The sequence below is a fragment of the Fundulus heteroclitus genome, chromosome 1, assembly GCF_011125445.2.
Source record: "Fundulus heteroclitus isolate FHET01 chromosome 1, MU-UCD_Fhet_4.1, whole genome shotgun sequence".
NCBI lineage: Eukaryota > Metazoa > Chordata > Actinopteri > Cyprinodontiformes > Fundulidae > Fundulus > Fundulus heteroclitus.
This window is the reverse complement of record NC_046361.1, coordinates 5,421,007-5,432,170: the sequence shown is the minus strand read 5'-3', so window position 1 is coordinate 5,432,170 and position 11,164 is coordinate 5,421,007. Positions and strand designations below refer to the sequence as shown.

Genomic DNA, 11,164 nt, shown 5'->3' with positions numbered 1-11,164 from the left:
TATATATATATATATATATATATATATATATATATATATATATATAATATATATATATATATATATATATATATATATATATATATTATATATATAGAAATAGGGCAATAAAGCAGTGATCAAGATGTTACCAGGAGACAGCAAGGCTATTCATACTGAATATATTTAAAACAGGACGAGGCATCATGAGAGGAAAGATTAGTCATGATCTTTTGTCACACATACATTTCCACATATCTCTAAAATTCATTAGTCATTAGCTGTTTCAATGTTTCTGCCCATCAAGCTGTTTTTAGCCTGAAGGGTTCATGAAAGCAAACACAGAATCCTGGTAACAGACTTACACTATTCTCTGAGCTGATAACACAGCACAGTGGTAAAACTGCTTTCAATCTACTGTATATACTGTATGAAGAGCACCTTTCTGTATGGCATCTTGTAGAAGATCATGTTTGGCTTGAAGTTTGGAGGCCAGAGAGCTGCTGTTTAGGAACTCCTTTACTTTCTAAAACAAAAACAGAGATGAGAAAAACTGGATCGCTCTAAGAGGAATCCCTCGTTGGGAGAAAATGAATGTCAAAACATTCTTTACTTCAATCCTAAATGTATACAACTTACTGTAAAGTAGTAAGTCTCTGTCTCTTGCTGATTGGCTCGACGCTTGGCCAGAGTAAGTTTTGGGGCGGTGCTTCCTCCAGGGAGCTCGTGTGATACGCTGGTGGACAGGTCGGGGGAGGGGTTGCACTCGCCATCGCACATGGAGTCCAGCAGGGCTACAAGTGTGGCTTTAAGCGTTTTGCTTATCTGAAAAGACGGCACAAATAATCATTTTGTGGTTTTTGCTTGTGTTTCTGTCAAGCAAATTCTGATCCAGTTTATGTATCCAAAGTTGCGTCCTCATGCTTGCCTGCAGTACTGAGTGACTGGCTAACGTTAACAAACCAATCATTAGGCAAAAACGCTGTAAGAAGTATTGACTGACCTCCTCTGTTTCCAAGGTGACGGCAGCAAGTCGAGACTGAAGCTGCTGGAACCGGGTTTCGAGTTCGTACCTCACCTGGCTCTCCGCGCTCACCTCGCACACCTAAAAATATGCAAAAATATAATGCACCACAAAGTGATGGCAGGCTGTGGCACACAAAAGTAGCAGACAATGGGAGATGTTGAGTAAACTTTGTTTTACGCATAACAAACCACAAAACTGCGCTGTGAATTTGTATTCAGCCCCCTTTAAATGGAATCCCAGTCGCTACAGTGATAGATGAAAGTCTTTTGGTGGAGGCCTCTACATCTGGGGACAGTGATTTTATTTGCAAGACAGACAGAAGGACTCAAAATAACATCATTGTTGGACAGCGTCTTCCACCACATACATGAATCTGTTGCAGAGCTCCTCCAGCAACAGACCGCTGCATCCTAAACGCACAAAGGAACGTGATCGCAGGTCCTTCCTCCCAGCAGCTGTTAGTCTTTAGAACCCTCACTGCGCCTAACAAACTCAATCAATGTTTTTACACCCTGTGATTATTTTGCACAAATGTTTTTTTTTTAATTTCTCATATATTTTGTATTGTTTATATGCACAAGCATGCACACAATTTTTTTTTATTTATTTTTTTATATTAATTATCTTATTTATCTCTTGCACATTTCATTTAGTGTGCTACTTTCAAAACAGTACCGTATTCTGTTCTTATGCTGTATAATTTGCTCTATTTGTACAGTCTCTTATTCATAGTCCCTGTTTTTATATTGTTTCATATGTTTGGTGTGTGAAATATCCCACTTGTCTGTTACTTTCCTGCTGGTAAACCTGAATTTCAACACCGAGGGACAATAAAGGATATTTCTTTTGCATTGCCAAAGCTTTAGAGACATACTCATTAAAGACTTCTATGTTTTGAGTAAGTTGGGCTGAATGCAAATGCAGACAATGGTTTTTCAGAATGTTATCTGTAAAACATATGAAAGCCATGAAACATTTTCCCTCCACTTTGCAATTATGCAATTGGCTGTCTTGTTCTACCTTACGAAACCCCTGTGAAAGACACCAAAGCTTGTAGCTATGTGACGCGACTAAACATGAAAATGTTCAAGTGGGTTGAAATCCCCTCCGCATAAGACATCCTGGATGTCCAACAGTGGATTTCACAGCAGTGTGGAAATGCACCATAAACGCACCTGGTCTCCCTCATGTGGGTGATAGTTGAATCGGAACGGAAGGCAGAAAGCAGCATCATGTTGCTGCAGCAACGCATCCCTGTCTCCACTCTGGTCCAGGGACGTCACGGCGGTTTCTAGCTGTTTCAGGCCTGTCTCCTCTGTTTTCTGAATGCGCCACCTACTGGCCAGGTAGCACTTCATCACCCGCTCCACGGACAGATGGAAGCCAAGGTCACAGCACTGCCAGAGAGAGAGGGAGAGGAAAGAAAAGGATGGCACAAAGGATGGGGTGAAGAAGAAAACCAATTAGGTTTAATTAAAAAAAGAAAATCAAAGATTATAGAGTTTTTTTGGAAAGGTTATTGAAAAATTTCCATGAGAAAATATATTAACACTTAAAAGTTTACTTAAACTTGTGAGCAGTTTAATAAATGCACAGTATGAATTCCACAACACAAATTGTTTATTTCTTACGTCGATGAGAGTGCTGACATCCTGCAGGTAGTACTTGTTCATGGCCGCATTGGAGGCAGCTAGATTCAGCAGGTAGTCATTCCGAGCCTTTGTACACTTCAGCTGGGTCTCCTGCACTCTTCCATGCCTCTGTGCACACACACACACACGCATGCATGCAGACAATTATCAAGAAAACGGAGGAAGCTTGCTGCCGAAGCCCAACAGAAATTTCCATTTGCAGAAACACCTGAACTCATTTGAATCGACAAAAAGGAAGAGGAAGCGGTTTCCGCTGCATAAACCTCACTTCAAGACTTCCTGTGGTTTTGCACTCTGTTTCTGTCTCAGCAAACGCTTTCACACCTTTTCCATTAACCGTTCCATCTTCTTGACGGAGCTTCGCCGCTGCCCGGCCAACGGGCCGGGGCCGAGGTCGGCCGACTTGCCGGTGTGCCGTTCCTCCAGCCGCTCGGCTTCTTTGAGCTTGCCCTCAGCTATCAGGCAGTCAGTGTGGTACTGGTTGTAGGTCTTCAGAGCCTTCGTTAACACACACAACAACACAATGTCACACGAGTAAAATGAACTGCACAGTACTTGGAATGCTGCTGGCACCAGAAAGGTAAAGCTCTCCTATGGATGCCGTCCAACAACTGGAAGTACGTACCGCTTGCAGCTCAGTGGTGACCTTTAGCAGCTCCTCCTGCAGCTGGATTCCCACCTCTTTGCTCTGCAATGGGCACAGATAGATTTGTAACTGGAAATGTGATCAAATTAAAGTCTAATTATACATAACTTTACAGTTATGATGACAAGGTTTTGTTTTCAATTCAAAAATACTTTATTAATCCCAGGGGGAAATGAAGTGCTGGTGTGACTCTTAGGGGTTTCTTCAGCGAGTTGTTGCAGATGCTGATGTCTGCAGGCAGGAAGGATCTCCTGTAGCGGCCTGTCATACAGCGGACCCGGAGAAGGCTCTGACTAACGCGCAACGGTCTGATGAAGAGGATGCTCAGCGTTGTCCATAATGTTTTTAATTTAATGAAGAACCCATCTTTGCATAATCATCTGCAGAGGTTCGAGAAGGGTCCCCAAAAGAGAGCCGGCTTTCTTTCTAAGCTTATTGAGCTTTTTTTGAGTCAGTTCCTCTGATTTTGTACCAAATTTTTCTGTTTTCATAACTGTATCAGGGCACAACAGGTGCTCAACTAAAATGTTTCTTCAGGGTTCTGGTAAGGGGGCTGCACGGTGGCCCAGCTGGTAGCACTGTTGCCTTGTGGCAACAAGCTCCTGGGTTTCTGCGTGGTGTTTGCATGTTCTCCCTGTGCATTCTCACGCCTCCAAAAACAGTAAGTGGTTACTCTAAATGTGTGCGTGCATGGTTATTTGTCCTGTATGTCTCTATGTTGCCCTGTGATAGACTGGTGACCTGCCCAGGATGCATCTCTCTTCTTGCCCACTGACCGCTGGGGACAGATTGTTCTAGTAACAATCGTGGTTTATCATTGTTTATTATGGTTAGCTGCTTCTAAAAGAGAAGATTGATTAAAGTAACAAAAATCACAGCTCAAACCGAGCAGTTTGTAATTAGTATAGCGTGAATCTGGACTTCACCTCTTTCCCCCCCAATGACTCCTTTCCAGCCGATTTCAAACGGTGTGCTGAATTCTAATGTTTTGCCTCTACAATCCCTTCCTCAGCGAAAGCAAAGCTTCTTTTTCAATGCAACGACCCATTTCACACGGTTCATGTGTCTTTAGAGCACGGTCTGGGCCAAGAATTCCCTCAGGTGTTTACACAGTCTTGCAGTCTGAGTAAACACCTGAGGGAATTCAGTGTTTTTACAGTCTTGAGCCACAGATCACATAAAAAGTCGAGGTAGCAACAATGTGGCTCACATGCCTTCCTCGCTTTAAAACCTATTTTCTTAATACCCTTTTGACAAGCAGTTAAAGCAATACATAGAACAGCCAAGTGGCTTTGCGGATGAGTTTTTTTCTTTTTGTCAGTCAACCCAAGTGGTTCTAATGCAAGAACCCCGCTATGCGCTCAGGCCTACTTAGTACCCATCCAGCCAGAGGGAAACCAAAATCCAGCCCACATCCTCTACATATGGTGACTGGGTTGGGTTTTTGTAGATTTTTTTTTTTTTAATAAATAAGATTTGAAATCTCAAAAGGCTTATGGACTATCAGCTGGGTTTGTTCTTGGAGTCAGACAGTGGTTTTGTTTGTTTATGCTCCTCCTGGTTAGCCTGAAGGAGCTCCAGCTGTGAGTTAGCACCCTGCTATGGGATGAAGGCAGGGCCCACAGCAGACACACCTACACACAGCCCTGTGGATATGACAGAAGCAAAAAGAGTGTTTTCCTCCCGACAGCAAACGCTAATGAAAAGGTTGTACGCAGCACCGCGGTCGTAGAAGAGGAGCGGGAGTTAAAATGACTCAGCAGAAGCCCAATCTGCCATTGTGTCTGTGCAAACTAGAGCTGGCGCTGTGGCTCAGCGAGCTGCTACAGGAAAGCAGCGCTTTCTTTGCTGTTGCCGAGGACGCAGCTCTAACAATGAATATTATTAGCCACCGCGGTACGTCGGTTTGGCAACGGGTAACGCCGCCAATGTTCAGTAGAGGAGCAGCAACGGCTGCGGAGAACGAATGCAGCAAATAGCTCCCAACAGATGAACAAGTGGGCACTCGCACGCAGATCCAGACTAGCTATGTGAGAGGGAACAGCGTTAGTGGCAGTTTTGTGCGTGCATGTGTGTGACCAGCTATTCATCTATCAAATGTTTAATAGATATTTGTTACAGCAGCTGCCAGACACGGTGATGTGACCCCTGTTATAGACGATTTTAGAAAATGGTTTGAAATCTGGTCTCAACAGCGTGTTGCATTTAGAAATGCTTAACTCATCGGTCTGTAATAAATAACGAGAAGTGAAAAGCACTATATGATGTCTGGCGCATGGCAGAGCAGAGGCACAAATACAGAAGATGTGCATGTGCATGTTACATAGCGTCAGCAACATTTCAAATAGCTCCAACGGGCTGATATAAATGCCCGTGGTCTGGTTGTTGAACAGTTTTAGGGCACACTTTATAAAAGGGTTCATTTCAATGCCAAACAGAGAACTGGGCTTCTTCCGCTGAGAAAACGGAAGACTACTTATTTAACGCAGCAGATTCCTCCAGCCGATCCCTACTTTTGGGATGTACTTGTGGTCATAAATAATACATCGACTTGTGCTCCAGAGCACAGCTGTGTATTTATGTCCTCTGCAGAACTGAACACACACAAAAAAAAAACTAAAACTGTGTCTGTAATCACTTATCAAGTCAAAGTTGGAGGCACAACTCCACAATACGCATCACTATATGTCTAACTCAAATGATGTCATGTAGAAATGAAGGACCCCTACTAAGATTGACAAAGTATTCAAAGGAACTATACCTGATCCAGTTTGCTGCTTATTCATACACAAAAAACAGTCTGGACTCGCTCGATATTGCAATCAATTAGTCAATTTGTGCGTGATTAGTCAAATGACGTGTGTTAACTCATAGTACATTGCGTGAAAAGCATTTTTCGTAACCAGACAAAAACAAATTCAGGTATAGTTCCTTTAAATCCACTGTGCAAAGCAGTGCGCATGTAGGAGTGGAAAAACAATCAAATTTCTGTTACCAACCAACACAGACGCTCAGTGGGAATTTAAGTTTTCAGATCCTGTATGTCCAGAAATCATGAAATGTCACTTCCTCTCTTTGGTCAACTGGACAGAGGATCTGGACTTTTTCCAAACAAAGAGGTTTTTTTTTTAAATATTTGATACGATATTTGCTAAAGAACAATGGCGAAGGAGAGACCCAATTGGCCGCTTGAGCTTTTGGTCTGTCTGAGTGATGCGACATGCTCGGCTGAGGCTCAGATCTGAAACGCTAGACTATGAAAAACTATTGAGTTTTACTCAAACAGTGATGATGACAAAAAAAATAATTATTTCAGTTTTAGCTTAATTAGTGGTGTTGTCATATTTTCCATAATGGAGGAGCCTATGTGGTTGGTTACTATATGTCGTTTTGATCTAAATAAATCCCTTTAAGTTTCAGAACTAAGACATCAGATATGCAATTTTTGAACACATTTTTACAAAATGTCATTTCTTTGTATAAATACAACTGTAGAGAGAGAGCCATGTTTGACGGGAAAAGATGAAAGTTGTTTTGCAAAGTTACGCACTTGCTTTGATATATCTTCTTTTACCATAGCTGGGTCTTAATGTTAGCTTACTTTGATGTTTTTTTTGTTTTTATTTCGTATCATGGTGTTCCAGGAGTACATTTCTTTTGAGAAAAACAATGCAGGCGTTGTGCGATCCTTTTCTGAAGGAACAGGTATTTTCTGTTGTTATTTTTAAGGTTGTGCAGCATTTTTTTATTTTTTGTTTTTTTTTTATTTGTGGCAACAACACCTGAAAGTGAGAGCGAAAGCTGAAAGGCTTTTTTCTCAGGTCGAGGTTGGTCGGTTGCTGTAAAACAGTTCTTGACGCCTGCTTACGATTCTGTTCAAATTTCAACAGCAAAAGGGTTCAGGGAGCATTTATGTCATTTTAAAGAGCATAAATGAATGTGACTGCTTATCTCGCAATTCCACTACTTTTGCATCTCCGTCCACGTCGGGGTCTGCAGCAAACAGGGCTTCACCTTTTTGTGCAGGCGGTGTGTGTCCTCCGTGCTGTGCGTCAGGCTCTGTGTGAGCGTGTTGAAGCAGGTGTCCCCCAGCGCCGCGTGCTCCCGGCTCTCCAGACGGGTCTGAGTCAGCAAAACGGACCAGACCTGACAAACGGACTGACCCCACTGCTCCTTCCTGCAGACGAGGGGAAAAACAACACGATCACCGCCTGACCCACACAATGAAGAACCCCCTTTAAATAGCACCTCTCTGACAACCTTACGCAGGCACAACAGAAGAAATGCTCTAAGCCCCCCCCCCCCCCGTCCACAAAAGCTCATCCTTACTTTTTCGTCTTGTGAGTGAACCTCTCGGTTAGTTTGTCAAGGGCCCGCGCATATTCAGTCTCGATGTCGCCCCGGCGCCGGAGAAACTCTGACAGGTCGGAGAGTTGCTGCTGTTTCACCTCAACCTGGGAGTCTAGAATCTTTATCTGGTCTGTCAGCTGGGCCCGCAGGTCTGACAAGTGGGAGAGATGGAGAGAGAGAGAGAGAGAGAGAGAAGGGCCTCCAGTTACATAAATGCATATTCATGAGCCTGCAAGCGTGCTGACATGTGAAAACGCAGTAAACAGAGAAAAGATCCTTTTTTTTCCCAGCAAGCAGTGAGGAATTATTTGCCTGTTCCTTTTGAGACTAAAAATAGCAACATAATTAATGTTACCTACAGTGTGTTTGATTCAAAAATGTATTCTTAACAGGTACTTGATAAATACGGCATGCGTTTTACAATTTCTGCCCAGGACACCAGGACAGAGTGGTTTTTGTCAGAGCAAACAATCAAAATATTTAAGGAAGACTTTCTTTTGATAACCAATCTAGTAATGATGTGTCTATCTTTAGTGAAAGCATGCAGTATGTCCAACAGGCTTTTAAAGATAGCTGTAATGAAACCATTATTAAATTACAGACCTACATCTAATCTATACCTCCTCATTGTTCATTCTTGAAAAAAATAGTTGCTAATGAAGTATGTGGACATATCTACAGTAATGACCTGTTATATACTTTTTTATTTGTATAGTTTTATTTTTTTTACTGAAATGGCCCAAGCACAGAGCCCTGAGGTTCTCCAAAAGTAACCCTGGAGTGTGAAGAACATATCCTCTAGATTTGAAGTTTGGCTGAGAGCTTATCTGCTTAGCTGTGTGCCTCTCCTAGATGACGCCACTAAAAGAAGTGCTGCTGCCCTTTACTTTTTATTTTGCTTTAACATAGAAGGCACACCCAGCGCTTCTGTGTTTTTGTCCATGTGTTTGTGCGTGCTCAGTCCGTCATGGCAGATGGCCACTGGGGCTAATTCTGGTTCTGCTGGAGGTTTCTTTCTGATAAAGGGGAGTTTTCCTCTCCACTGGCTCTGCATACAGTAGATGCTCAGAATGAGGCATGGCTGCAAAGTCAACGACACAATGCGAGCAACTGTCCACTGTGGCTGCAGGCGCATTCAGGAGTGAATGCCGTAAGTCAATGACTCGGTGCATTCTGCTGGTTTTCCTTAGATCGTAACCAATTTGAATAATAAACTGAAATTGAATGCACTGTTTGATAACTAGAATCAATTTGGAATATATGTAATTGGCTTGGAATCTGTCTGCATAATTTGATGGAATGGACGTAATTGATTTGAAGTGAATTAGCAGCTGTAAAGTCTGAAGGCCAAGCGGCTTGGAACAACAAGGACGATTTCAAAATCAGACTTATTCTTTTATTAGCCGAAACTTTAAAATGCAACCATCATCAAGGGCCACATAAAACAGAAGGACATAGAAGCTTGCTGTCCAAACTAGACTGTCATATCGAATGTCAAAAGGCTTAAAAACAAACAAATACTTCAGTGCAGTAAATATGGATAATGTTCTTCGAAATTTCACAGTTTTCCCTCCTTCATAGGCATTTTATATTCATAAAACAAGGTAAACTACAAGTAACCTTTTCTGAAATAAAATGCATCTGTTGCAGGATATTTATTTTCAGACAAATCTGTAAAAATAACTCTTCAGGACAAAACTAAACCTAACTTGCCAAGATATACCGAAAGCTCAAAGAAATTCTATACTTTAAGGTCTACATAAATGTGTTTATTTATTTTCATATTGCTGTTGCAGCTAAAGAGGGCACAATCTGCTATAAAGTTTAAGGGTCAATTAGTTTTTCACACCAGACTGGCCGGCTTTTTTTCCCTTAATAAATTAAATTATCACTAGAAAACTGCCTTTTGTTTACAGGTTACCTTTTATGTTAAAATGTGCCTGATGATCTAAAACCATTAGGCGCAGCAAAAAAGAAAGGAAATCTATATGTAGGTGGGCAAAGTGCCTTTTTAATTGCACTTTATTGTTACGCAACACTGATTTTGATCAGAATATATTATCAGAATGGCTGTTGGCATTGCTTAATTACTAACCTGATGGTGACTCAGATCAGGTTATCTGAGAAAAAAAAACCATGATGGGTACAATTCGGAACAGCGACGCCAAACCACAGGGCTAAATGAGTTGGACAGGCTTGACAAGCACTTAGTGAAGTGTCTATTTCATATTTGACCTTTAGACACAACTAGGTCCCGTGTCTTTATTTAACTCTATGAAAAAATGCATCTCTCAGGTCTCCAGTCAGGCTTACGCTGAACGGTTTATTTTTATTTGCCAGAAACTTTGTGCAAAAGCTTTTTTAAACCCTTGCATCTTCAACTGCCACTAGTCTAGTCCTCGCAGATCTTTCTTTAACGGAGTCTCCACATCCTGAGGAGATCTGCCAGACGGTGATGTGCAAGAATTAGACTGAATATGAGGGCTGGAAACAAGTAAAGGTCAAGAGCAGAGGCATCAGTTTCTGGACACTACCAAAAAAGTTGAAAGAGGATCTACAAACAGGACTGGCCCAGAACGTCAGTTTTCTAATTTAGTTAACAGAGTTCGACTGCTGTTAACTTCCTGGAAAAAAAGCTCATTTACAGTTTACTGAATTGTGCTTTACAAGCATTTCTGTCCACACTTATGTTGCTTTTGCAGGAAAATATTTTACAAGAACGTTTAGAACCGGGCAGCTATACGTTGCCTGATAATACTGAATACTAAACACAAAGTTATCCCATTTTGTTGGATATTAAAAAGGTTTGCCATCACCTCTGTCATAATGTGAGTTGGTCAATATCTATTCAAGCACTGAAGATATTGTTAAGGCTGCAGGACATTTTTTTTTATGAACTGGGACAAAAAGAAACGAGACACCGACATCAGACACTCCCTGACAACAGCTTTAGAAAAAATAGATTTGTTGTGTGTCTGAACACAACAAGCCTGAGAAAAATTTTTGAATATAATTTTGCTTCACAAACAGCGCCTTGTTAAGTATTCATACTCCTTAAAGGTCCCGTTTTTCTCACAATGCTGCTATGCCATAAGCTGGTTGAATATGCTTATTATTATTATTAATTATAATTTGGTATTATAATTTAAATAATAAATCATTCAACTCAAAATTTCGCTATAACAAATATAGTTCAAATGGTGGTGATGTTAGCTATAAGCTTATAAGTATTTATACCACTAATGCATTAGTTAACTTGCTGTTATGAACTCATTTATGCTGGAATAAATGATCAGGTCGGACTGTTCACCGACCAGGTTTATCCAGCAGGCTGTGAGAACCCCAATGTAACTGCAATTAGAGTTTAAATCCTTATTCCTTATCACCATCCAATGATATTGTCTCTGTATTAATGTCAGATGTTAACTCCAAAGGAGGTTAGCTCTGATTTCTGAATACCCAGGCAACTGTGAATTGGACTGAACACAAAACAATGTCTATTCCGCAGTG

At 41.3% G+C, this 11,164-nt stretch overlaps 2 protein-coding genes across 2 annotated transcripts in view; both read right to left on the bottom strand.

The window, feature by feature from the left end:
- Window positions 1–154, bottom strand: part of LOC118558192 (serine/threonine-protein kinase pim-1-like) — a 4,026-nt gene extending 3,872 nt beyond the window's left edge. The window contains exon 1 of the mRNA XM_036128696.1: window positions 132–154. Within this exon, the coding sequence (XP_035984589.1) occupies window positions 132–154 (23 nt within the window). The remainder of the gene's footprint in view (window positions 1–131) is intronic.
- A 228-nt stretch (window positions 155–382) lies between these two features.
- Window positions 383–11,164, bottom strand: part of LOC118556598 (SLIT-ROBO Rho GTPase-activating protein 3-like) — a 36,692-nt gene continuing 25,910 nt past the window's right edge. Inside the window, exons 3-11 of the mRNA XM_036150774.1 lie at window positions 7,634–7,805; window positions 7,319–7,481; window positions 3,284–3,346; window positions 2,983–3,156; window positions 2,638–2,766; window positions 2,182–2,403; window positions 983–1,084; window positions 619–804; window positions 383–505 (exon numbers count right to left, since the gene is read on the bottom strand). Of these exons, the coding sequence (XP_036006667.1) occupies window positions 389–505; window positions 619–804; window positions 983–1,084; window positions 2,182–2,403; window positions 2,638–2,766; window positions 2,983–3,156; window positions 3,284–3,346; window positions 7,319–7,481; window positions 7,634–7,805 (1,328 nt within the window). The 3' untranslated portion in view covers window positions 383–388. The remainder of the gene's footprint in view (window positions 506–618; window positions 805–982; window positions 1,085–2,181; window positions 2,404–2,637; window positions 2,767–2,982; window positions 3,157–3,283; window positions 3,347–7,318; window positions 7,482–7,633; window positions 7,806–11,164) is intronic.